This window comes from Macaca thibetana, chromosome 11 (genome assembly GCF_024542745.1).
Source record: "Macaca thibetana thibetana isolate TM-01 chromosome 11, ASM2454274v1, whole genome shotgun sequence".
NCBI lineage: Eukaryota > Metazoa > Chordata > Mammalia > Primates > Cercopithecidae > Macaca > Macaca thibetana.
The window spans coordinates 52111031-52136425 of NC_065588.1; the positions used below are offsets into that span (position 1 = coordinate 52111031).

Consider the following 25395-nt stretch of genomic DNA (forward strand, 5'->3'; position numbering starts at 1 on the left):
AAGGCTGGGGTTAGGAAGATGGAATACTGACCTAATGTATAAAACTTAAAACAATTCTCTAGTCCCCTCTCCTTTGGTCCAGTAGGAGGTGCCCTTCACTCTAAGCTTAACACTTCTTGGGAAGGGATTCTCAAATGAGAAAAAGGGCTCCAGTTATATGGGCAAAAAAGAGGGAAGATACAGGTTACCAGTTATACATTTATAGAAAGATAATCCCCTGGCTTTAAATAGGTATGTACATACAAATATGAACAAACTTAAAAAAAAAAATACAAACCCTTGAATCACATGGGGGCTTCTGGGAACCCCTGCATCCTTCCCCCTCACCCAAGGGCAGTGGGCATGAATCTCTTTTTAAAAATGATTAATTTTGGCCATCCTTGCAGAAAAGAGCCTAAAATTGGGTGATTTACCCACAAAGTGAAAGTCGAGGGAAAATTCAGTTTCCACTCTCTGAACTCTATGCAGTAATCGCCTATCATTAGGGCTACATGCTTGCTTGTTCTGTCTTTTAAATATTATATCGGGGTAAAGGAGAGGGCTCCTCCTGAAATGGTTCAAGAAAGAAGACAGACTTGTGGCTTTAAAAGGGTGGGAAAAAGTGTCATCTGCCCTAAAAGCAAATGACAAGACAAAGGCATACAGACCCCAGGGAAATACCCAGTTCCCACACCTAAAGGGATATACTGTCCAGCCCAGGTCCAGGCCCTAGGTTCTTTACTCTAGCTACCCCCTATTTCTTTGGTATTGTCAAAAGACAAGATTCAGGCCGGGCGCGGTGGCTCATGCCTGTAATCCAGCACTTTGGAAGGCCAAGACGGGTGGATCACCTGAGCTCAGGAGTTTGAGACCAGCCTGGGCAACATGGTGAAACCCCGTCTCTACTAAAAATACAAAAAAGAATTAGTTGGGCCAGGTGTGGTGGTGTGTGCCTGTAATCCCAGCTACTCAGGAGGCTGAGATGGGAGAATTGCTTGAACCCAGGAGACAGAGGTTGCAGTAAGCCGAGATTACACCACTGCACTCCAGCTGGGCAATAGAGCGAGACTCCGTCTCTCAAAAAAAAAAACAAAAGATTCAGTTCCTAGGTGTTGGGGGAGGAGGGATAAATCAAACTCCATCCTATGCTGTACACAGCCCTTTTGACTCCCTGACATTGTTTTGAGGAAAGAAGGGGCGTCAACGTTGGAAGGGCCTCCTCACTTTCTTCCGCCGCTTCGGTTTGGCTTCTCCCTTGGGTACTGTGCTGTTGGGCTTAGAAGCTGCAGTGGCACCAGGGGCAGGCTGAGGAGCTGCAAAGAAGTTCCCATTGGGCATCTGCCCTGGGGGTACTTGAAAGATCCGACTTAAGAAATCCTGAAGATCAGCAGGAGGGGCATCTGGGGTGGCTCTGAGATAAAACAGAAATAAGGCAAGAGATGTTAGAGTTATATGGTTACCTAAAGTTAGATATACTTACCAGTTCCCAAACTTCCTAGAAAATAAGGCCCCTGAGTGTCCTAAAAAGCAGGTCATCTGAAACCATATTCAAAACTGAAATAGTGGGTAGATTATTGACAGAAATACCACCTACCTCTGCCGCCCTCTGGTGCCTGGAATCCGAGAACCAAATGAGATGTGATAGGGGACTCTGTGGGTATCTGGGGAGATACCTACACGCTGGCATCCAGCCCACTCTGTAAACATGAGAAATAATTAGCCAAAACATTGCAGTTTAGAGCACATAAAAGATCAGGAAGTATGAGCCTGTATTTCTAGAGGACAGAGAGTACCTGTGATGTCATACACCTTTCCATCCATCAGTGCAAAGTAGGTGATCTTGAGGCCCAACATGCTTGACTCTGCCCAAAAGTCCCCTTCCTCAGCAGGATGCAGTCTATTACACTCAGCACAGTATCTGGCACTCTTAGGTTCCCGGTCCATTTCAAACCTCCTGCAACCAACAAAAGGATAGTTCTTTAATAATTTGTCAAGCCTACTTAGGGCATTACTAGTAGTCTTACCATTATTCACAAATAGGGCTGAAACATCTAAAATTACCCCCACTTAGATATTTCATATGCCTTCAATGTTCTATCTTAAAAGCTAATTTTTCTTAGTGCTAATTAAAATAGTCAATCTCTTGACAATATGACAAAGGTAGAAACTTAAGGGTCTTTTTACTAATTATGAGATACAGATGTAACTCATAATTACCAATACTCACGAGGAAGATCTTTGGTTACCTAATCCCTGAGCTGTGATTGTCCCATCCCTCTCCTTCTATTTCATACCTATGCTTTCCTTGGCATCGGCTACACATCATAGTATTCATTGCCTCCTTGAGGTCATCTTGCAGCTTGGACAGAAACTCATTTACTGACCGGCTCAGCTCATTCTCTGCCATTCGTTTCCTAAGAGAAGAAACACTTTGTAAGTCAGAAGGTATTGAGGGAGGGACAAAGGGAGACACATCAATTGGCCTCTTGAGGCCCCTGTCTAGCGAGAAAGACAAGTGACTTTAGTTCTCTCCACCTCAACGAGCCTCCACCCCCAAGTCCAGATGCCTCTCCTATTGAGGATTTTTCATTTACCATTATCTGATGATTTCCCATCTCCAACTTACATCTCATATTCCTTTCGCTTTTCAGCATTGCTGACAATGTCCCAAGCTGCTCGCAAAACCTTGAAGGCCTCCTCAGCCCGGGGATGATGATTTTTGTCAGGATGAACCTACCAAGACAGATTTCATTACAAATCCATTCCAACCCTCTCCCCACCTTGAGTTTATTCTCATATCAAAGGGCTCTCTTTCATCACCCTTTTGAAGAGTCAGCGTAGCTTAATGATTAATTGCTCTGGCTCTGCAGATCTGGTTCAATTCACGGCTCTGTTAATTAGCTATATTACCTTGAATATCTATCTTTTTTTTGAGACAAAGTCTCACTCTGTCGCCCAGGCTAGAGTGCAGTGGCACGATCTCAGCTCACTGTAACCTCCGCCTCCCAGGTTCTAGCAATTATCCTGCCTCAGCCTCTCTAGTAGGTGGGATTACAGGCATGTGCCACCACACTCGGCTAATTTTTTTGTATTTTTAGTGGAGACGGGGTTTCATCTAGTTGGACAGTCTGGTCTTGAACTCCTAACCTCAAGTGATCTGCGTACCTCAGCCTCCCAAAGTGCTGGGATTACAGGCGTGTGCCACCGCACCCAGCCTGAATATATATATCATGGATTGCTGGGGGGATTAGATAAGAATATATATGAAGTATGTAGCAAAGAATCAGGCACTACAGTGGATTCATCATCCCAGTTTGCCTGAGACTTTCCCAGTTTTAGCACTGAAAAGTCCCATGCCTCTAGAAACTCCTCAATCCCAGATGAATTGGGACAGTTGGTCTCCGGCACACACATATATCAGTCATAAAATAAGAGTTCCAAAGATGTTACATCTTGAAACTCATTCTTTTTTAACTAGAAAATTCTTGGCCGGGCGCGGTGGCTCACGCCTGTAATCCCAGCACTTTGGGAGGCCGAGGCGGGCGGATCACAAGGTCAGGAGATCGAGACCACGGTGAAACCCCGTCTCTACTAAAAATACAAAAAATTAGCCGGGCGCGGTTGTGGGCGCCTGTAGTCCCAGCTACTCGGGAGGCTGAGGCAGGAGAATGGCGTGAATCCGGGAGGCGGAGCTTGCAGTGAGCCGAGATCGCGCCACTGCACTCCAGCCTGGGCGACAGAGCGAGACTCCGTCTCAAAAAAAAAAAAAAAAAAAAAGAAAATTCTCATATCCAAAACTTCCTACAGTGATCTACCTTTCAGTCTCAGAAATGAAATAGTGTATCATGGTCTCAGAGGCTTTTTATATACTTTCAGCCTTCTCTCCAAGACAAATAATATCCTCTCTTCCTACAGCTTCCTAATTGTATGCATCCCCATTCCCCAAAGAGATAAAGCTAGTCTCCTGCCTGATGCCAAATAACTAAAATGCTGTTAAATTTCCCACATTCCCAAGCTAATTGAACAGCCTTTTAGTCACGTTCACACTAGGGCTTAGTGGCAGTGAGAGGTTCAGTAAAAGCCCAGAGACACTCTGGTCCAGGACAAGAGAGATCTTTGGGGTATAGGGATAGATGTTATGAGGGTAGGGGAACTTAACTACATCTCTACTCCAAGAGAAATTGAAAAATGAGAATTTTTGTTAAGAATAATACTCTCCAAAACAGGATGTCTACTAAAAGAAGGTGAGAAAAGAGCCCTACTACTAGTAGAATTAGTAACAATGAGAGTAAACAATTGTTACCCACTCTAAAAATTGAGTAAACAATTGTTACCCACTCTAAAAATAGAGCAGAGGCCAAGCGCAGTGGCTCAAGCCTGTAATCCCAGCATTCTGGGAGGCCGAGGCAGGTGGATTGCTTGAGTCCAGGAGTTCGAGATCAGGCTAGGCAACATAGCGAGACCCCCATCTCTACTAAAAATAAAAATAGCCGGGTGTGGTGGTGCACAACTGTAGTTCCAGCTACTCGGGAAGCTGAGGTGGAAGAATCACCTGAGCTTGGTGGGGGTCAAGGCTGCAGTGAGCTGAGATCCTGCCACTGTACTCCAGCCTGGGGAACTGGAGTGAGACCCTGTCTCAAAAAAAAAAAAAAAAAAAAAACCAAGCTACCTACTAAGGGGCATACATTTCCCACCAAATTAATTCAGTCCTTTGGTAAGTTATAGGTGTGGTGGTTTACTGTACCTTTAATCATTAATGAAAACTTTAGTTGCCCATTCCTTTTTGGTGTCATGCAGCCATTGAGGTAATTTGCACACTGTGATGTTTTACCAGTCCAGCTCCATACACTCCAGTGTAAGTAGGCCTCCAATTTACACACCTTACTTACATTCATAATATAGTTTTATTTGTACAGAAATAGCAGTAACAATCCGGTATCTAATATCAATCTAATATCTACTTCTAATACAATTTGATAGCATGCTTGTATTAAACCATTTCCCTCAGTCATAAGTTGCAACACAACTCCCATCTGCACACCCTCTTTTTTTTTCTTTTCTTTTTTTTGAGACAAGGTCTTGCTCTGTCGCCCAGGCTGAAGTACAGTGGCATGATCTCAGCTCACTGCAAGCTCCCCCTCCGGGTTCATGCCATTTTCCTGCCTCAGCCTCCCGAGTAGCTGGGACTACAGGCGCCCGCCACCACGCCCAGCTAATTTTTTTGTATTTTTAATAGAGATGGGGTTTCACCATGTTAGCCAGGATGGTCTCGATCTCCTAACCTCGTGATTCACCCACCTCAGCCTCCCAAAGTGCTGGGATTACAGGCGTGAGCCACCGCGCCCGGCCCTGCACGCCCTCTTATCAATAAAAGCAACCATATTTTCATGTATGACGTACATATGCATACACTTCCATTTTCTTTCCCTCTCCTATTCTGAGTTGCTGACCCTGAAACAGCCTGTTTTCTCCTACCTGGTGCTAAAATACTTACATGCACTCCCTGACCCTCCCACACTAGGTCCATATTTGCTTCTCTGGGAGAAATAGTTGGGTTGCCCCACGTTTAAAAAAAAAAAAAAAAAAAAAAAAAACCTCATTTGTTCAGGGAAGAGCAACTGAGGTGTTCTCTGAACAGGTCTTTTTCCCATTCTAGTTAGAGGGACTTCACCTAGATATTCCAGGTGAATGAGTGCTACATTGCCTAATATACCAGGTTCAAAAAATGTATCTCATGACAAGAAACAAAATGGAGGGAAGATCAGACCCCATCGTAGAGGGGAAAATATCTTTTTTTTTTTTTTCACATGGTCTGGCTTTGTTGCCCAGACTGTAGGTACATGATCCTGGCTCACTGCAGCCTCGACCTCTTGGGCTCAACTGATCCTCCCACCTCAGCCTCCTTAGTAGCTGGGACTACAGGCATGCGCCACCAAGCCTGGCCTCCCAAAGTGCTGAGATCACAGGTGTGAGCCACTACACCTGGCCCAAAAAGTCTTTATGACTCCTTCCTAAGAATATGTTAACCGGCCGGGTACAGTGGCTCACACCTGTAATCCCAGCACCTTGGGAGGTCGAGGCAGGCGGATCACAAGGTCAGGAGATCGAGACCATCTTGGCTAACATGGTGAAACCCCGTCTCTACTAAAAATACAAAAAATTAGCCGGGCATGGTGGTGGGCGCCTGTAGTCCCAGCTACTCGGGAGGCTGAGGCAGGAGAATGGCGTCAACCCGGGAGGCGGAGTTTGCAGTAAGCCAAGATCGTGCCACTGCACTCCAGCCTAAGAGATAGAGCGAGACTCCTTCTCAAAAAAAAAAAGTTAATCTTCACCTACCCGTTAACTTTCTACTCTGCCTTCCCTTTATTCCACTCTCCCTAAAACTGGAATAGAAAATATAGGAACAGGCCAGGAGCCGTGGCTCACACTTGTAATCCCAGCACTTTGGGAGGCTGAGGCGGATGGATCATGAGATCAGGAGTTCGAGACCAGCATGGTGAAACCCAGTCTTTACTAAAAATACAAAAAAAATTAGCCAGGCATGGTGGTGCGCACCTGTAATCCCAGCTACTCATGAGGCTAAGGCAGGAGAATCGCTTGAACCCAGGAGGCGGAGGTTGCAGTGAGCTGAGATTGTGCCACTGCACTCCAGCCTGAGTGACGAGGCAAGACTACATCTCAAAAAAAAAAGAAAAGAAAAGAAAATATGGGAACAAAAGAGAGGAACAGGAAACAGAAGGGTACTCACCATCACTGCCAGCTGTCTATAGGCCTTCTTCAGTTCAACATCTGATGCTGTGGCCTCAACACCCAGTACGTGGAAAGGGTTTAGCTCATCCTCAGGAACCCCAGTCATGGTCAAGAGTCGAGCCACTTCCTCTTCAGGCTGGCAGTAGCGCCCACTAGCTACAGGTGCATTCCCCTGCCTATTAGTATTCTGCTTGACCCAAGGCAACTCCAGCCAGCCCCACTGAACTATTCTTACCAGCCGCTGCCATGGCCTGCTATCTCTCAGCAGAGTCAAGCAACGCTGCAAGGCTGGGGAATCCAGCCAAGAGAAGAGCCAGGTGGCCTTATCCCTCCAGCCTAACCGGTCACCTAGTCCCACCAGAAACCGCCATCCCAACTGTAGAAAGCCCAAAAAGACGGCCAGAGCCAGGAGCAGCAAAGCACCCAGCAGCTTAAGAAAACGGGTAAACAATCCTACTCCACAGTAAAATCCCTGGCTTAGAAACTGAAACATGACCTGGGCCCAGCCCCCCAGCCGCCCAGTCCAGACTCCCATCCAAACTCGAAAAAGGTCCAAATCACTGCTTTTCAGCTGCCTGCATGCATAGATGAGATGGCCACAAGTTTCTACGTACTCTCCCACCAAAACCAGCAGTTCAATCAGCCACCAAAAGCCTGCCTGTCCAAGTTGACACAGTTCCTCAGCTCCCCACAATCCCAGGCCTCTGCGCTTATCTGCCTGACTTCGTTTCCGGCCCAGCCGATGTCGACCAGGGGACCTGGGATCCCTTCGTCCACCCTCCCGAGTATCCTCCTTGGTTGGAAAGCGGTGCCGCTGTCTCCGGGATGCGGGTTTCTTTCCGCTGGACACACGTGAAAAATCACTGGGGAACTTAAGAGATTCTTCATCATCATATTCCTCTTCCAACTCTTCATCTTCCCCCAAGGCTGGAGAGGTACAGTGGTGGCAAAAGTTGCTAGAAGAGCCATTTTCTCCCTCAGAGTAAGGCCCTTCTGGAATTCCAGGTGTTCCCTGGCAGTTGCAAGCAGATGGAATGGAAAGAAAAGAAGGGTTCCCATCCTCCTGGTACCCCGCCTCATCTTCTTTTGAGAGTTCCTGGTCCACTCCTGACTCTTCTTCTGACGATGTCTCACTCTGGTCAGGGTCCTCTGCATCTCTAGGTGGTCCTGGACCCCTTGGGGGGCCATGGCTTGGGTCCAACCAATGGGCTGGGTTTGGGTGCTGTGTGTACTTAGGACCAGAGTGCTCTGTGAAGCAGCGGGTACCATTAGGAGCAGTCCCTGCTGAGTCCCTGAGTCCTGAGAATGAAGGTATTTCAGGGTCCACGGAGGGTCCTAAAGTCCTGAGGGAGGCACCACCACTATGGTGGGCTCCACACAACCCTCTTTCTCCGGGGTGCTTCTGGGCCATGACCCCAGGGCTTCCTGAGGGTCTTAGGTCACAGCCATCATGGTGTGTTCTGATGCCTGTAACAGATGTCAAGGTGGAGACGGTCAAGGATGAGACCAAGAGAGGAATTAAACAATCTTAAGTAGTGGACACATTTAATTCATCCACCTTCCTTGTTTTCCCAAGTTCTTTGGGGGCATTCGCTATTCCTAGCAATAAGCCAAAACTAGACTCACCACAACCCTGCTTGCTCCCTCCCCTCTCCTCCAAATCACCTAAGTTTTTCTTCTTTCCCCAGAAAACTATAACCTTCAATCAGGGAAAAAGGGAGGTACAGTAAAGGGTGTGGTCGGGGCAGGGTGGGTCACTCTTAGGAAAATGGGAAAGGCGGCCGGATAGGGGGCCATAGACTGCCAGTAAAGGGTGGGGGCCGTGCGGCCCTGGAGGAAAATCTGGGGGCGGAGCTTAGGGCTGCCCCTAAGAAAGACTACCAGGGAACCCACCGGCTGTGTAGAAGGGACGAAGGTGGCCGGGCACGGTGGCTCACGCCTATACTCCCAGCACTTTGGGAAGCCGAGGCGGGCGGATCACGAGGTCAGGAGTTGGAGACCAGCCTGACCAATATGGTGAAACTCCGTCTCTATTAAAAATACAAAAATTAGCCAAGCGTGGTGGCGCGCACCTGTAGTCCCAGCTACCCGGGAGGCTGAGACAGAAGAATCGCTTGAACCCGGAAGGTGGAGGTTGCAGTGAGCCGACATCGTTCCACTGTACTCCAGCCTGGGCGACAGAGCGAGACTCCATCTCAAAAACAAGCAAGCAAACAAACAAAAAAAATAAAAACAAAAAAAAACGGACGTACCGAAGAACGGCGGTAACTCCTCCCCCTCGAGCCGCCCGGCCTGGGGCCAGGGTGAGCTACGAGAGCCGCTCTCCCGGCTCCGCCTCCCGCTCACGCTCTGCTTCCGCCTTCCGTCCCCGCCGCCGCCGCCGACCTGGGCCTACTTCCACTTCCGGGGTCACCAGGGAAGAGACGGGAAGGAAAAGAAATAGTGGTTGGCTGAGAGGCGAGCCAGTCCAGCTAGTGCTGCGTCGACTCCAAGGAGGCGGTCCTAAGGAAGTACTGGCTCCGCCATTTAAAGACCCCTGCCTCCGCGTGTGGGAATAGGATTCCCGCAGGTTGCACCGCTGGAAGCAAGGCAAGTGGGCTCTGCACCAATGCCTGCAGACTAAGGGCAGACTCTCAGGGTTGCTCTGGGTGTATTCCTGGGAGATGGAGGGCAGCCACCGAGCCTCACGTAGTCTGTTTCCCTTGCAGACCAAACCGGGGAGCTCAGAAGAGTCACTGCCCTGATCCCTTCCGTGCTGGCAGCTGCGAGGACAGAGGCCCCTTTGTATCCTGCGGTGCGGAGGTGGAGCAGAGGAGAGGGTGCCCCGGACTGGCCCCCACCCTCGCCCTGCAGCGCTGCCCCTCCTTTCACAGCAACCCACGGCCTCCCCCTCGCTTGACCCAGCTGGCGAGCTGCCCCTTATACCTGGATCCGCCCCTTGGGACGCAGCTCCCCTGGCCCGATCACCGAGCGGTGCCTAGGAACTGGGAGCGTAACTCAGCTCGGCTCAGAACCTTACCCGAGAGCCAAAGAATACTGAACTCATCTACATGCTGCTTGACATCTTATCTGCATACCAAGCTATTTGGTGGACGTCCACATGCGCCCCCGACTCCCGTTCCGTCGGTGCCCTCCTCTGCACACGGCTCTAGCCTTATACCTCTCCTGTCAGTGCCCCTTCCAGGCCCCGTCTTGATCCGAAAGTTTTTCCACCCATGAACCCCCCGCTGGCTCTCCCAGCCTAGCAAAAGCCCCTTCCCTGGGTCCACGATCCCGACCACCCGGCTCTCCAGAAGACAATACTCCAATTCTCTGGGAAGTGGAAGAAACCAAGCTGGAGCTAGGGGGGCGCTGGGACCCCTATTGGGGCTTTGAGAGCTTCCGGTTGTCATCTCCTAAGTATTCGGAGACCCTTCTCCAAAACTCTTGGGGTGACTCTCAAGACTCTTACCTGCTATATAGTTGGGGGTCTCTGGTCCTGGACTAGAGCAGTAGGCAACCTGGGTCCCCACACACACAGGGGAAAGAGTTGGAGGGGCCTGCCTTGTGATGTCACCCCCCTCCACCCACCGCGGACGCGCGAGCGCGCGCGCGCGCGCGCACACACACACACACACACAGACAAACACACACGCCCTGTCCCCTTTCTCTACCCCCCCAGCTAGTTGCATTTAGCTCACAGAGCCTGGGCTGCGACTTGAAAGAGTTTAGGCAGCAACAAACAGAGTGGCCCTGGGGGTGCCCTCGACCGACAGCCGACCCTTCGGCGTCTAGGACCTCCGAGCGGGGATGCAGCTGGGGGTCTAGGGAAGCACTTCCACCCCCTCCTCCTCAACCCTGGCAGGGTGGTGAGTAGTTAACATCCCCTCCCCAACCCCCATCTTGTTCAGGGTCCCCAGACTTCCAAGCAGATTGAGGAGAGGAGCTCCGAGAGCCAACCCTCCAGCCTGTAAGGACCTTGATATCCAAAGGACAGCTGAAGGAAGTAAAGCGCCTGCATTTATGCCACTTCATTCCCACAGTGCCCGAAATGCCAGCTCCTCCTTGGTGTTCTCCTTTCAGGATCTGAATTCAAATCCCATTGGCAGCCCTGATACCGCTGGGGGAAGGGTAAGGTAGGAAAATTCCCACCAGTATCCTAAGGGGAGGTGCGAGTGGCTACCAGGATGTGAGATGTCTGTGGGCAAAATCCTTGCTTATTCCATGAGGGGCTGTGGGATTAGGACTGTGGCTGGATGCCCCTTCCTCCAACAACTCCATCTCAGCATGAAGCTGAGGCTTTAAAACCCTGACAAACTGTGGGTGTGTCTCATACTTAATTCCTCCTTCCAAACTCTTGGTGTCTGGTTTTTTCCCTCTTTCTGCCCTGTGGCTGGAGGAGCTGTCCAGAGACCCTACCATGACTCATACTGTCCTGGTCTCCCTCCCTCTCCCCTCTCTATTAACCTCACCCTTCCCAATCTCGTGGGATAGTATTAAGTCCCAATCGCAGATAGGGCAATAATGTCCCTGCACCCCTCCCTCCACACATCCAGGGCTTCCTGTTCCTTCCATCCTCACCCTGAAGAGCTGCAGGGTGGTGGGGGCAGGCAAAGGCTCATTACTTTGTAAGATTTTCATTATTTTATAAGATTTCCTTTTACATGTTACTTAAGTGTCCTTGTTTCAGAGAGTGGTAAAGACAGATCCTGCTCCTCTCAATCCAATCCTATAGATTTCTTCAGTTACCTCAACAGGGTCATACTGGCTTCTGAAATGGGTACCATTATTTAAAGTAAATAGAGGTACAGAATCCTCAAGATTTATGGGCACCAAAGTTTCTGTCCCGTGCCCCCCTGCAGGTTTCCCTATCCCCTAAAGACATTCATGGATGGATGAGAGGAGCTGACATCTCCCCCTCTGTGACCACTTTCTCTTTGGCCCTGGAGGAAGTCTTGCCACCCCTGGCTGTGACATCTGACCCCAGGCCCTTTAATCAACAACTCCCAGAGCCTCCAGACCCAAGATGTGTTTTGGAACCCCAGGACAATCCTGAAGTGGCACCTGCCCCGGTGTGTGCCCTTTGCTGCTGCTTTGGAATCATCTACTGCTGCTTCGGTGAGGGCAGGGCCAAGGACCTAGGGGGCCATTACCCGAGACTGTCACCCTCAAGGATGATGCCAACTTTCCTCCTCACTCCTGAGCCATCTCACCTCCCTGCCAGGGGTTCCTACCTCCATGTGACCCATGTTGCTCTGGCTGTATTCCTAGGCCTATGTTGTTGCTCTTGCCAGCTTCTTGTCCATCCTCCATGCCCATGCCTTCTAGCTCTCACTTTTGGCATCTATCATTTGCCCTTCTCTTACCTCCTACCTGAAAACCCCATTCCTAAATTATTCTCTATGTTTCAGGCTTCTTCACTCTTCCCCAAAAACCTGAATCAGCTTGTGCTGATTTTTTCCTATCTGCTATCCCTGAAAGGACAGACCTTCTTTCTATCCTTACTCCCCTGGATGTATCCATCTTACCTCTTGATTTTCCCTCCCATTCCCTCACAGTTCCGGAAACAGTGACCCCCCGACCCTAAGCTACCCCTTTCTGCCCCTGGGCTTGAGGTCTCCTGACATGCTGCTCCTGTCTTCTGCTCCTCTAGTGAGCCATTCCTCTCCCCTGGAATTCATCAGAGTCATCCCCATAGAGCCCCCTTCCTGCCTCTCAATGCCTCCTGCCTCACTTCCCAGGCTACCGCTGCTTCAAGACAGTGATGTTTCTCTCCGGTCTGCTGTCAGGAGCTTCCTACTGTGCCACAAGGTGCGGGTGCTGGAGACACAGCTGAGCCTGGAAATGAGAGTGGGCATTGCTGTCTGTGGTCATCACCACAGCACTCTCTACATAGACCACTCCTCTACGGCGTGGTCACCATGCTGGTTCACTGTGTTGGGCTCTTATTAACTGGTCTCCTGCTACTCCTGACCTTGGGTGCTGGAGCCCTGCTCTCCACTGAGCCTATCTACCAACCACCTTCAGCATGGGTGCCAGCTGGGGGGCTGCGGGGGCCGGCGCTGCTGGGAACCCTGCTCACACTTGGGTGGTCACGTCCATTCACAGTTCTGGGCACAGCCCTGCTGGGTTCTGCAGTGTTTGTGGCCTATGCTGACTAATTCCTGGAGGGGCTGGCACTGGGCAGTCGGCTGGGCCAACGCCTGTAGACACTTCCACCCTTGTCTTCTCTCTGCTGATATAGCTGGGTCTTACTGGGGATTTGGCCAGCCTTGGGGGCCCTTGGGGCCCTGGCCCAGTGGAAGCTCATGCCTGGGGAACATGGAGGCCATACCAGTGGTGAGTTAGTGCTGTGGTACAGAAGCAAGGTCATACCTGAGGAACATGGAGGCCACACCAATGGTGAGTTAGTGCTGTGGTACAGAAGCAGCCAAACTGTGCCTACTTATGTCCCCAGTTCCTAGACTTGAGGAGGGGAAGGGGAGAAATACATTTGAGGAAGGAGAGTGGGGGAGGATGTCCAAGGTGAATGGGGCAGGGCACTGAAAAAAAAGTTGAAGGAGTCAGGGGAAGCAGGAGAGAGTTGCAGAAGGAAAGGAGGATCTCAGGGAAGTCTAGGAGGAAAGAATAGAATTCCAAAGAGTTTCTTTTAGAATAAATGGGGGGCCGGGCGTGGTGGCTCATGCCTGTAATCCCAGAACTTTGGGGGCCAAGGCGGGCGGATCACGAGGTCAGGAGATCGAGACCATCGTGACTAACATGGTGAAACCCTGTGTCTACTAAAAATACAAAAAATAAACTAGCCAGGCGTGGTGGCGGGCGCCTGTAGTCCCAGCTACTCTGGAGGCTGAGGCAGGAAAATGGCTTGAACCCGGGAGGTGGAGCTTGCAGTGAGCCGAGATCACACCAGTACACTCCAGCCTGGGTGACAGAGCAAGAGTCCATTTCAAAAACAAAAAAAGAATAAATGGGGGGAAGATGAGGCTTGAGAGAAACATAACAGGAAGGTCAAATGGGTTTCTTTCGAGTGTATTAGGGTAGGATTCAGGTCTAAAGAGGCCTCCTTGAGTCTGTATTGCCCCCTCCTAAGCAGTGGTCTTTTTTTTTGAGACAGTCTCACTCTGTCACCCAGGCTGGAGTGCAGTGGCATGATCTTGGCTCACTGCAACCTCCGCCTCCTGGATTCAAGTGATTCTCATGCCTTAGCTTCCCAAGTAGCTGGGATTACAGATGTGCACCACCATGCCCGGCTAGTTTTTGTATCTTTAGTAGAGACAGGGTTTCACCATGTTGGCCAGGCTGGCCCTGAACTCCCGACCTCAAGTGATCCACCCACCTCAGCCTCCCAAAGTGCTGGGATTACAAGCGTGAGCCACCGCACCCGGCCAGCAGTGGTCTTAAGCCACCAGCAAAGGCATCTCCAACTCCTTCCGACCCTTTAGCAAAAGGCCAAATGGCACTGGATCCCCTCTGGGGTGGGGCTTTGTGAGGGCAGCTATCGGCACCAGCTCCCTGCCAATACCTGGAGCCCTGCTGACAGTCTCACTCCAGTGAGTGGGGGGCTTGGGGACACCCTGGGCAGATGGAGCAGAGGGCATATGGGGATGGTCAGGGTGGGAGGGGCGCTCTGACCCAGGCCCCTCCTTCCTCTCTGCCCTGTGTTCCCCCAGCGTTATTTCCAGAGTCTTCAAGAGTGCCAACTGGGACCAGGACCCCAGGCCACAGCCCCCTACGCCGTCCTGGACCTGGATTCTGACTGTGGTTCCACTGTACCCCTTACCTGAATCTCTGGTTCTAACCAGACCTGAGCCTGGACTTCCACTTTTGCCCTCACCCCTGTGAGGGCCTGGGAGCACTAGGTGGACAGGGTTTGAGTCACAGGACCTGCACATAAACTTCCCCACCTCTTGGACTTGGGGATAGGATCTGTGCCTCAACCCAGACCAGCCTTGTAGGAATATGTTCCAAGAACAGAGAAGAGTCTTATGGGGAAGGGGGAAGAAGGGAAGTATGAATATTTACCTCCGACCAATAATAGAGGTACCCTGGTCCCCGAAGAAACTGACTACCGAATTCCCTCCAAGCCTTATCCATAGAGTCTTTTTTTTTGAGACAAGGTCTTGTTCTGTCCAGTGCCGTGGCGTGATCATAGCTCATGACAACCTTGACTTCCCTGGCCCAAGCAAGCCTCTCATTCAGCCTCCCGAGTGGCTGGGACCACAGGCGCCACACACAGCTAATTTTTATTCATTTGTTTTTATTTTTTTTGCAGAGACAGGGTCTCCCTATGTTGCCCAAGCTGGTCTTGAACTCCTGGGCTCAAGTGATCCTCCTGCTTCAGCCTCCCAAAGTGCTAGGATTATAGCCACCATACCTGGTCTTGAAATAGCCTTTTAAATATCCACCTCAGCATGCCTCACAGTGGTAGAAACAAGCGGTTTTTGTTTTGTAGGATCAGGGAGCTTCTAAGGCATTTGATAGCTTTTTGATGGGAAGAAGGGCTCTGAGGAGCTCCAAGATACCCCCACCTCCAGGCACTTCATTAGGGGGTAGTTGGGTTTCTTTGACCTTCCCCCTGGGTCCCATAGGCTTAAACCCCCACCTCCTATCTCAGCTAGGAGCACTATCTTCCATGGTGCTTCCACTTTTCTCCTCAACCTGGGGAAGACCATAGGGCAGTGCCTGCCTCAGGACCTGCCTTCCCCAAAAGCTGGCTTCTTGCTCCAAGGAGAGAGCATTGGCCCACCTGCCAGAGTCTTGCCTTTTGCCCAAAGGAGCCTGGTCTTCAGGGCTGCATAGGAGACAAGTGCTTTCTCTGCTTCTCACTGTGGGTGGCACTAATTTCCTCCTTAACCAGAACTTTGTTCCAGACACTAACCCACTCTAACTCTTCCCCCTCTGACTCTCCTGCCCCAGGTCTGTTCCTGGTTTCCCAGATGCATAAAGGAAGACATATCCCTCCCCTGGGCAGCAAGGCTACAATGGGAGGGAGGGAGAACATGGGAGCATGTGAATAAAATGGCATTACATACTGAACCAGGAGTCCAGCCTCTGCTGTTGGTGCTCTTTTCTTTCTCTGCACCCCAAAACAAAGAGCTAACCATCTTGACAAATCCTCTGTCCCCTAAAGATCTAATAGAGGTACCTGTATCATACAGACTACTGTAAGAGTTATACAACCAGACAGCTAGAGGAAGAGCTGTTCAGTCCTCTCTTATGAACATAGTTAGCCTTTATTAAACACAAATGTACCAGACACTGTGCCAGGCACTTCACATACAGTATTTCATTTAGTGCAACAACCCTGCAGGACTGGTCTTAACCTAATGTTGCAAATGGGGAATCTGAGGTTCAACAAGGTTAATTAGCTTGCCCATAACCATAAGCACATAAATGTGATTCTCAAGGATTCCAACGCCCTTGCTCAGTTTAGTGGCCATGCTGTTTTCTTGCATTTTATGTAAGAAGAACAGGACCCAGGCATCTGCCTCCACCATTGACCTCCAGAAAAGAGATGACGCAGTTGGAAGGGCTGTCTAAGACAGACAGGAAACGGAGTTGGGGGCCAAATCTGAGTTAGGGGAGCACTTCTCAGGATTGAAAGAGCACAGGAGAGTGGTGGCTGGAGCTGGAACTGTTAGAGGCCTGAGTTCTACAGTCATGCCCCTGCTACAGCACCTGCGAGGTTCAACTGAGCAGACAGGTATTTCATTCAGGTATTAGGCCTCTGGGAGGGAATGAAAGGGTGGGTGGTGGAGCCTGAGGGCGTAATGTCCAAGATTGTGTCTGTGGGTGAGCAGTCAGTATTCAAATGTGGTATCTGTGGCTGAGAGAGTGGTATCCAAGCTTGTGCCCATACCTGAAGGAGTGGTATCCCCACCTGATGGGGTAGTGTCTACAGTCTGGGGACGACAGTGCATCCAGTTGTGGGCAATATTTCTGGGATAGCCTTTCTCTACTCGAAGCTGCTGGTTGAGGCGCCAGTAGACTTTGCCTTTGAAGAAGAAGACTCGGCCATCTTGCCAACTCGTAGCAGCTGAAGGCTGGTTTGGCACTCCCGTAAACAAACCCTTGATTGGTTTGGGGTAGCTGCTGAAGTCAGTTCGGGCCAGCTCGTCCCACTGCCAGTACCCGGAGCCCTGGATATGGGATGGGTGGGGAGAGGAAGAGGAGAAAGCTTAGGACCCCCAGAGGTCTACCCCCAGCCCAGTGCAGCTGCAGAACATCTCCCTTCAAGCACAAGCTTCGATTCTCAGTATAAGGTAGCCCACCCCTCCTAAGAAGGGATTTGCCCTTGCTTTGAACTTTATACCTTAAAGAGGAACACCTTTTGGTTGAGAGGCCAATAGAAAGCTGCATCCAGGTTAGGTTCTACCCTATTCAGCTTCTTGGGGAAGCCAGGAGACATCTTGAAATTAACGTAGCGCCACACCTTGTCTCCTGAGAGCATGTGAGGAGAGAACAAGTCACCTCTGTCCTCAGGTGATAGCTTTTGGTCTCCTCCGGTCCACCCATTCAGAAACTTCTCATTTCCCTCCCTTTTATAGTTTAAGATTAGGTCCTCCTCAAGTAAGATACTGTAAACTAGCCCCCTTACCCTTAAAGAAGTGAATCCATTGTGTTCGAGGCGAATAGACAGCAGCATCCAGGTTTCCGGGGAGCCCCTCCCAAAGGGCAGACACTCGGAACAAGGGGCCTGGTCCTGAATCTGATACAGTCCACACGTAGTCCCCCTTGAAAGCATAGGTCGTCCCACGGGGCCCTTAGAGTAATGGTGTGTCAACAAGTCAAAAAGACAGAGGTCAAGTAGACAGAAACTTGGGGGTATCTCAGGCTGACTAACAATTTGCCCTCCCCCTGCAGGCTGATTCTTCAAATAGTCATTCAACTTTGATTCAAGGAGAAAATTAAAGGCAGAGAAAGAGGATTCAGAACGCTTTGTTGCTCAGAGCATTTCAGCTTTGGTCTACTCAACAAAACAAAAGTCCTGCAGATAGCTATTCCTCCTTAGGAACCTCAGCCTCCCCTCCAAGTGGCTTCCTAGTTGTCCTTCCAACCAGGTGCAACACCCTCTCTAACAGGCAATCTGGTTAATGTAGTTTTCTCCATCTTGCTGCATTTCCAGATGTGTTCTAGTGGCCCTAGAGGGTGGCAACCTTGGTAAGTGCCTGCCTAAGCCACCTTTAATTTGGCTCTGAACTCTCCCTCCCCATGTCACATGTCTCCTTCCATGGTCATTAATGCCTGGGATCTAACCTCCATTGCTCATGCTGAAGTCCCATGTCACTCCCATATGTCCAGGCCTCAGGATCAGCAGGCTGCCCCCACTGCCTGCCAACAGCCTGGAGGGGAAGGACCTCACCCAGCATCATGGCATCCAGTTCACCACTGCAGGGGTCTGGCATGGGACTGGGTTCTGTGGGCACTGGGGACACAGTGGGCAGCTCTGTCTCTTCTTCTTCCTCATCCTTTATCACTGGACTCTTCTTGCCTACAAGGTAAAGTCATGCTGCTTAGGGAGAGAACTCACAGCACCTGTCCTCCGCACCAGTCTCCTGTAAGTTTTGCCCAGAGGCCCCATACAGAGGGGAGAAGGGAATCCTAGAGCATTGTCATTCGTGGTAGGCAATATTATGTTGGTATCAGTGGAAGACACATTGTAGGTTTGAGAAGCACCAGAAAGGGAGAAGGAGGATTGTTAGAATGTGCATTCTTGCCGGGTGTGGTGGCTCACACCTGTAATCCTAGCACTTTGGAAGGCTGAGGCAGGTGGACTGCCTGAGCTCAGGAATTCAAGACCATCCTGGGCAACATGGTGAAACCCCGTCTCTACTAAAATACAAAAAAAATTAGCTGGGCATGGTGGCGTGCACCTGTAATCCCAGCTACTTGGGAGGCTGAGGCAGGAGAATCGCTTGAACCTGGGAGGCAGAGGTTGCAGTGAGCCAAGATTGTGCCATTGCACTCCAGCCTGGGTGACAGAGTGAGGCACCATCTCAAAAAAAAAAAAAAAAAAGAAGAAGAAGAAGAAGAAGAATGTGATGTGCATTCTCCATCCCCAAGCATGGGTGTAAGGAGAGAGAGGCCTGGAAGGTAGATTAGACATAGAAAAGTCAGAGAGAAACTGTTCCTGAAAATGAAGAAGACTGAGTAACTGGGCTGGAAGAGAAGAAAGACACTAAGCTATATCCCTATATGGAGGCTAGACCTGTCTCTTCAAGCCTTGACATGGGAGTCAGACTGACCCTGCCCCTCACTAGGGGAAGGGACTGACCATAGAGAGCCTGGATGCCTGCCACATCATCTGGGTGTAGCTTGAAGTGGGGCTGGTAGCCCTGGTAGACTGGGGCCATGAGGGCCTGGGAATATCGGGAGTGCCCCAGCCCCAGGGCATGGCCCACTTCATGGGCTGCAATGATGCGCAGGTTCACCCCGCGGTAGGTCCCCTCAGTCCAGAACTCGTCTTCGTCGAAGTGCACACTGCCCAGCTCTGGGATGTCGGCATGGGCCAGGACTCTCCCTGGACAAAGGCAAAGGTGAACAGGAAGGAGGTCAGAGCCCGCTAGGCCAGAGCACACCCTGCCTATTATAAACTCTAATTAATGCATGCCCTTAAAATTCCCCCAGCTATGTTCACTGTCTCTTAGATGCTTCTTTCTCTCCTTTCAGATTCCCCTGTCATCACCCAGTTCTCTCAGGAATGCCCATCACTGTCCCTTACCTCCCCAGCCACTCCGTGCTCTCTGACCCAGTCCTCTCTGGCCCATACCTCTAAGGTATGCCTTGAACAGGGGAACTTAAGGGAGAAAAAGAAGCATAGGCAGCCAGGGGTGATGGCTCACACCTGTAATCCCAACATTTTCACAGGTCAATGCAGGATGATTGCTTGAGTACAGGAGTTTTAGACCAGCCTGGGCAACATAGCAAAACCTCATCTCTACAAAAATTAGCCAGGTGTGGTAGTGTTTTCCTGTAGTCTCTACCTGGAGGCTGAGGTGGGAGGATCACTTGAGCCTGGGAGGTTGAGGCTGCAGTGAGCCATGACTGTGCCACTGTACTCCAGTCTGGGCAACAGAGTGAGACTCTGTCAAGCAAGCAAGAGAGAGGAAAGAAAGAAGGGAGGGAAGGAGGGAGGGAGAGAAGGAAGGAAGGAAGAAAGGGAGGGAGGGAGGTAAGGAGGGAGGGAGGCACCATGTAGATGACCAACTGCTCCCCTGCTCCCGTTAGAAGGTAATTAGAGTGTATGGTGCAGGTGGGATAAAGGGCAGCCCAAACATCAAGGTTCCAGAGTCACTGGTTCAAGGAGACAGAGGTAATCTCAGAGGTCTATGAGGTGGGAACTGAGAACTGTTGCCTACCAGGCCCATCAAAAGAATTGGAACAGTACAAGCTTTGGCGGCCATGGAAGGAGAGGCGGATGTCAGCCCCACCAGCCTGCACCTCTCGGAAGGTCAAGGGAGCCACATTGCTCCAGTCCTGGAAGGCTTGACGCAGGGCTGCCCGGGCTGTGTGGGATGGAAGGGTGGAGGGCAGGTTCAAGATGCGGAAAGTCAAGTGCTTCTTTCTCCAGCGGCCTAGTTAATGACCAGAAAACAGATTAGAAATACAGATCCTTCTGCCAACCCCAGAGAGCTCCTCTGGGTTTAGGCATTCAACCCCCAAGACAGGTGATAACCAGGTAATCACCAGGTATTCAACACTGAGCTGGTCCAGATTGTCCTGATGCCACCCACAGTCCAGAATCACAGCACCCCTCCTCTCCCTCCCTTTTCCAGGCTCCGTTCTCACCCAGCAACAGGTATTTAAGGGTCTTCTGGTTGAAGGGATCCTCTAGGCCACAACGAGGCTGCTTCATGCGGGCCCTTGTGGCATCATCCAGCTGACCTGAGACTGGAAGTTCAGATGCTTCCTGAAAAGCTCTGAAGGAGGGAGAGGGATGGGTCTACCAGGACAGGAAAATCTGAAATGACCGGGAGCTGGAGATGATTGCTCTTTGACTTCCTGCTGCCCAAGGTCATGGCCAAGAATAGCACAGAATCCCTGAAGCTGACAGGGTTACTCCAGCCTCCAGTCCTCATAATTTGGACTTTCTACAGAAATGGAGATACTCCAGCTTCATCTCCCCATTTCAGGCTCTTTCATTCGAGTAAGCTGACCCTCAGGTGTAGCCTTCCTCCTCTACTGTAATTTCTTTCTTTCTTTCTTTCTTTCTTTCTTTCTTTCTTTCTTTCTTTCTTTCTTTCTTTCTTTCTCTCTCTGTCTCTCTCTCTCTTTCTTTCTTTCTCTTTCTCTCTCTCTGTCTCTCTCTCTTTCTTTCTTTCTTTCTCTCTCTCTCCCTTTCTTTCTCTTTCTTTCTTTTTCTTCTCTCTTTCTCTCTCTTTCTTCCTTTCTTTTTTGGTAGAGATGGGGTCTCACTGTGTTGCCCAGGTTGCTCTCAAACTTCTGGGCTCAAGCAATTCCCCTGCCTGGATCTCCCAAAGTGCTGGGATTACAGGCATGAGCCACCGTGCCCGGCCCCTCTACTGCAATTTCTAACCTTCTCCTACTCTGTGGAGGTGTCCGGCTCCCCTGCTCTGGAGAGCTTCCCACTAGTGCTCCCACCTGACAGCCTGTCCTCTTTCAACCTCCTCCCCTCCTGGCTGGATACCCCTCCCAGCCCAGCTTGCTCTAGAGCAATTTCATCCAGCTACGGACTGTCATAGGGCCTATGGGCTTTTCAAGGGACCTGAACATATCTGAGAGCAGAAAGAAAAACAATCCATTATATCAACATATAAAATTATAAAACAGAAATAAGTACTGAATTAAAGGCCCACAAAAGGTAACAGCATGTCAACAACTCAACTCAGTTTTACATATCATTATACTTTATGTGGGCTATAACTAAATATTAGTATTTGAGATATGATGTGGGTAGAGACTCCAAAGGAGTGCTTAGGGCCTAGGGAGATCCAATGACTGTATTCCTGGTCTGTGAATCCCCATCTCACCCCATGCCCCACCACCATAATAATGATCGCCACCCATCTCTAGATCCCTGCCATGGTTTAGGGTCAGGAGGAGGTGGGCCTAGGGAGAGGAAGGTATGAGAAGGAAGAAGACCTTTAGACCTTAGCCCTAAAGGCATGCACCTCATAGCTTCTCACCTCAGAGCCTCGGTGATATCTTCTGGCTTGAAGTTATTAGATCCTTCTAGAGGCTTCTGTAGGTACCCATATTGCGACAGGTACTCCTGTGATGGGAGTGGAGGTAAGCAGGTTAAAAGGGGGTTAGTCTCAGAGTAAAGTTTCTAAGTGACCTAACAGGTCCCTCAGGAGAGAAGGGGCCAGATATGGAAGCACTAATGCAGAAGCACCTTAGAGAAGGGGCTCAGGTGGAACAAGGGGAGGCAGCAGGAGATGGGCAGGGTAGACCATGGGGCAGAGGGAGCAAGGGAAAGGCAGGCAGGCTGGGGGTCAGGAGGGAGGCTTGGATGGGCAGTAACCCCTGTCCCTCCCCTGGCCCAGGTCTCTTTCTTGGGGGACTTACCATGGCCATCTCCTCTGCAAGCCCCAGGACCCGACCTGAGACTGTCATGGGGAGTAGGAAGCCCAGCCACAGCTGCTGCCAGTTCATGGTCCCACCAGACAAGAGCTCCAGAGGTTGTCTGTGCCCTCTGACCTGAGATTTCTGGGAGCCTGGGGGAAGCAATGCTAGGCAGAGGGACTCTTTCCTCCAGTTCTTTTTACTCTCCAGCCTCTGGTCCTCTTTATAACAGCTGAGGGGAATTGTGGGGAGAGGCAGAAGGAGGTGACTCAGCCAAGAGATATGTTGCAATTCACCATTAACACTTGCCCTGCCAGAGAGTGGAAGCCAAAGAGAGTTCCCAATCCCTTCCCTCAGAGTCCTCTGCTGGAGATGGAAAAACTTTTCATACTGCCCTAGGGTGAGCATCCGGGCAGGACGAGAACCAGAATCTCTGGAGAGTCTAGAGATAGGGACCATGGACATCCCCTGGAGTTAGACATCGCTGTGCCCCAGGGACCCTGGGCCAGCAAATCACTCCGCCCCTACCTTTGAGTTTCCCTAGGATAAGCTGAGAGGTAGGAAACAGCTGAGGTAGCTTGGGTTTCAGGTGAAGGAGTCAAGGGTGAAGTCCTCAGTTTCTTTGTACCCAAGACCAAGTTGGGAATATAAATGCTCCTGAAACCCACTTATGTCTGCTTTAATAAAAAGCCATTATTTCAAGAATCTGATGAGCTTGGAATATGTGGGTGTAGGTGGGGCTTAACAAGGGCACAAATAAGTAAAGGGCGCAGAGCCTACCCTCAGGGAGCTTACAGATCAGGTGAGGCAAATCGAAACACCTGGGAAGAGGGGAGCCAGCATTCCGGGCCAGCGGTGACTCACCCTAAGGGGCTTGGGGCTGGGGGGAGGTTTGCTGAGAAGGCAGGCTTTGAGATGGGCTTTGAAGGCCAGCTAAGAATTGATGGGGGAAGGCCAGGCATGGTGGCTCACTCTTGTAATCCTAGCACTTTGAAAGGCCAAGGCAGGGGGATCACTTGAGATCAAGTTCGAGACCAGCCTGACCAACATGGTGAAACCTTGTTTCTACTGAAAATACAAAAATTAGCCGGGTATGGTGGTGGGTGCCTGTAATCCAAGCTACTCTTGAGGCTGAGGCGGGAGAATCGCTTGAACCCAGGAGGCGGAGGTTGCAGTGAGTTGAAATCGCACCATTGCGCTCCAGCCTGGGCAACAGAGCAAAAACTCCATCTCAAAAAAAAAAAAAAAAAAAGAATTGGTAGGGTAAAAGGATACTGAGAGACAGACAGTGCAGGTCTTGAGTAAAAGTGCAGAGCTGAGAGCCTGCTGTACTCAGTAAGTCAGAAGGGTCAGGACTGCTTCATTCACCACTGAATCCCGAGTGCCTGTCCCAGGCCATCTCCATGCTTTCGAGGCCCTACTTAATAAATCACTGTCAAAGAATGACAGGGTGGGAAAGTGGTTGGGAGACAGAATTTGGAGGGGGCCTTAAATGCTATGCAAGGAAAAGAAGAAAAACTTACATTTTAAAATACCGGCTGGGCGCGATGGCTCACACCTGTAATCCCAGCACTTTTGGGGGCTGAGGTGGGCAGATCACGAGGTCAGGAGTTTCAGACCAGCCCGGCCAACATAGCAAAATCTTGTCTCTACTAAAATACCAAAAATTAGCCGGGTGTGATGGCATGCGCCTGTAATCCCAGTTACTGTGGAGGCTGAGGCAGAAGAATTGCTTAAACCCAGGGGGTGGAGGTTGCAGTGAGCCAAGATCGTACCACTGCACTCCAGCCCAGGCAACAGAGCAAGACTCTGTCTTGGAAAAAAATAAAATTAAATTAAAATAAATAAAAATATGGCCGGGCGCAGTGGGTCATGCTTGTAATCCTGGCACTTTGGAAGGCCAAGGTAGGCAGATCACAAGGTCAGGAGTTCGAGACCATCCTGGTCAACATGGTGAAACCCTGTCTCTACTAAAATAAAAAAATTAGCCCAGTGTGGTGGCATGCACCTATAGTCCCAGCTACTTGGGAGGCTGAGGCAGGAGAATTGGTTAAACTGGGGAGGCGGAGATTGCAGTGAGCTGAGATCATGCTACTGGACTCCAGCCTGGTGACAGAGTGAGACTCCGTCTCAAAATTAATTAATTAATTAGTTAATTAAAATAAAAATACCTACTATTGGGTGATGGGTGCACCAAAATCTCACAAATCACCACTAAACACTAAAGAACTTATGCAACCAAATACCACCTGTTCCCCAAAAACCTATGGAAATAAAAAATTAAAAGTAAATAAAGGCTGGGCATGGTGGCTCACACTTGTAATCCCAGCACTTTGGGAGGCTGAGGTGGGTGGATCACCTGAGGTCAAGAGTTTGAGACCAGCCTGGCCAACATGGTGAAACCCTCTCTCTACTAAAAATACAAAAAGTAGCCAGGCGTGGTGGCACGCGCCTGTAATCCCAGCTACTTGGGAAGCTGAGGCAGGAGAATTGCTTGAACCTGGGAGACAGAGGTTGCAGTGAGCCGAGATTGCATCACTGCACTCCATCCTAGGCGACAGAGCCAGACTCTATCCCAAAAAAATAGTAAAAAAAAAAAAAAAAAAAAAAAAAAAATAGATACTATGTATTACATGCTTTATATATTACCTCCTTTAGTTCTCACAGCCATCTGGTGAGGGAAGAATTATTCTGACCCCTTTTTGTAGGAAGAAATAGATACTCAGAAAGGGAAATTTGACCAAGAACATGGAACTCCTAACTGGCCTGATCTTATTCAAATCCCTCTGCTGACTCTATAACTCATGCTCTTTCCATACACCACAATGACACTTAGAGCTTTGTTCTTTAAGTAACTAGGAGCCCCTGAAGGATCCACCATCAGTTACACATCATACATTTGCATATTGTTCTAAAGCACAACGAAGTAGACATAGGAATGGGGGGAAAGGTAGCTGAACTTATGTTCTCAGAAGGGCTGGGAGGCCACAAGGGAACACCTCATAGCCCAGGATCAAGGTGGGGGATGCTCCTGATTCACACTGCTGCCCTCAGTGATGCTGGTCCCTCTGAGCCATCCACCACCCAACTGGTAACCATTGGGTGACTAAGTCTCAAGTGACCAGTGACAGGCAAGGAAGGACAGAAAACCTCTGAGAGATG

The 25395-nt window shown here is 50.2% G+C and overlaps 4 protein-coding genes across 9 annotated transcripts in view; 1 reads left to right on the plus strand and 3 right to left on the minus strand.

Moving 5' to 3' along the window:
• The window catches only part of SARNP (SAP domain containing ribonucleoprotein), a 238725-nt gene that overhangs the window by 65789 nt on the left and 147541 nt on the right, over window positions 1-25395 (minus strand). The gene's annotated exons all lie outside the window — the stretch shown is intronic.
• Window positions 188-10595, minus strand: DNAJC14 (DnaJ heat shock protein family (Hsp40) member C14). Of its 4 annotated transcripts, none has more exons than XM_050749136.1 (8): window positions 9807-10595; window positions 8982-9129; window positions 6728-8196; window positions 2606-2712; window positions 2274-2393; window positions 1773-1933; window positions 1574-1676; window positions 188-1390 (listed from the first exon to the last, which is right to left on the minus strand). In XM_050749136.1, the coding sequence occupies exons 3-8, from the start codon at window positions 8138-8140 to the stop codon at window positions 1180-1182; spliced, it is 2115 nt and encodes a 704-aa protein (XP_050605093.1). In that variant the 5' UTR covers window positions 8141-8196; window positions 8982-9129; window positions 9807-10595; the 3' UTR covers window positions 188-1179. The 4 variants fall into 4 exon arrangements, with proteins under 4 accessions (XP_050605093.1, XP_050605094.1, XP_050605095.1 ...); XM_050749137.1 differs by having other exon boundaries at window positions 8623-9129; XM_050749138.1 differs by lacking the exon at window positions 8982-9129.
• Window positions 10599-15744, plus strand: LOC126931222 (uncharacterized). The gene is made up of 5 exons (XM_050749185.1): window positions 10599-10839; window positions 11571-11826; window positions 12450-12519; window positions 12953-13110; window positions 15625-15744. Exons 1-5 carry the CDS (start codon window positions 10732-10734, stop codon window positions 15723-15725), a joined length of 693 nt encoding a protein of 230 aa, XP_050605142.1. The 5' UTR covers window positions 10599-10731; the 3' UTR covers window positions 15726-15744.
• On the minus strand, window positions 15923-22472 carry MMP19 (matrix metallopeptidase 19). 2 transcript variants are annotated; one of them, XM_050749162.1, is made up of 9 exons: window positions 22237-22472; window positions 21855-21940; window positions 20497-20627; window positions 20067-20282; window positions 18983-19228; window positions 18071-18199; window positions 17306-17470; window positions 17021-17148; window positions 15923-16847 (listed from the first exon to the last, which is right to left on the minus strand). In XM_050749162.1, exons 1-9 carry the CDS (start codon window positions 22321-22323, stop codon window positions 16509-16511), a joined length of 1527 nt encoding a protein of 508 aa, XP_050605119.1. In that variant the 5' UTR covers window positions 22324-22472; the 3' UTR covers window positions 15923-16508. The 2 variants fall into 2 exon arrangements, with proteins under 2 accessions (XP_050605119.1, XP_050605120.1); XM_050749163.1 differs by lacking the exon at window positions 22237-22472 and having other exon boundaries at window positions 20497-20598; window positions 21855-21939.

Coding starts and splice junctions, on each gene's coding strand:
- DNAJC14 (XM_050749135.1), bottom strand. CDS start 8,880: ATGTCGGCTCACTGCAACCTCCACCTTCCGGGTTCAAGCGATTCTTCT. Junction 1,934..2,273: donor CGATGCCAAGGAAAGCATAG/GTATGAAATAGA, acceptor TGTTGGTTGCAG/GAGGTTTGAAATGGACCGGG. Junction 1,391..1,573: donor GGCACCAGAGGGCGGCAGAG/GTAGGTGGTATT, acceptor GTTTTATCTCAG/AGCCACCCCAGATGCCCCTC.
- LOC126931222 (XM_050749185.1), top strand. CDS start 10,732: ATGCCACTTCATTCCCACAGTGCCCGAAATGCCAGCTCCTCCTTGGTG. Junction 11,827..12,449: donor AATCATCTACTGCTGCTTCG/GTGAGGGCAGGG, acceptor CTCACTTCCCAG/GCTACCGCTGCTTCAAGACA. Junction 13,111..15,624: donor ACATGGAGGCCACACCAATG/GTGAGTTAGTGC, acceptor CTCCTGCCCCAG/GTCTGTTCCTGGTTTCCCAG.
- MMP19 (XM_050749162.1), bottom strand. CDS start 22,323: ATGAACTGGCAGCAGCTGTGGCTGGGCTTCCTACTCCCCATGACAGTC. Junction 21,941..22,236: donor TTGCAGAGGAGATGGCCATG/GTAAGTCCCCCA, acceptor CTCCCATCACAG/GAGTACCTGTCGCAATATGG. Junction 17,149..17,305: donor ATGGATTCACTTCTTTAAGG/GTAAGGGGGCTA, acceptor ACATGCTCTCAG/GAGACAAGGTGTGGCGCTAC.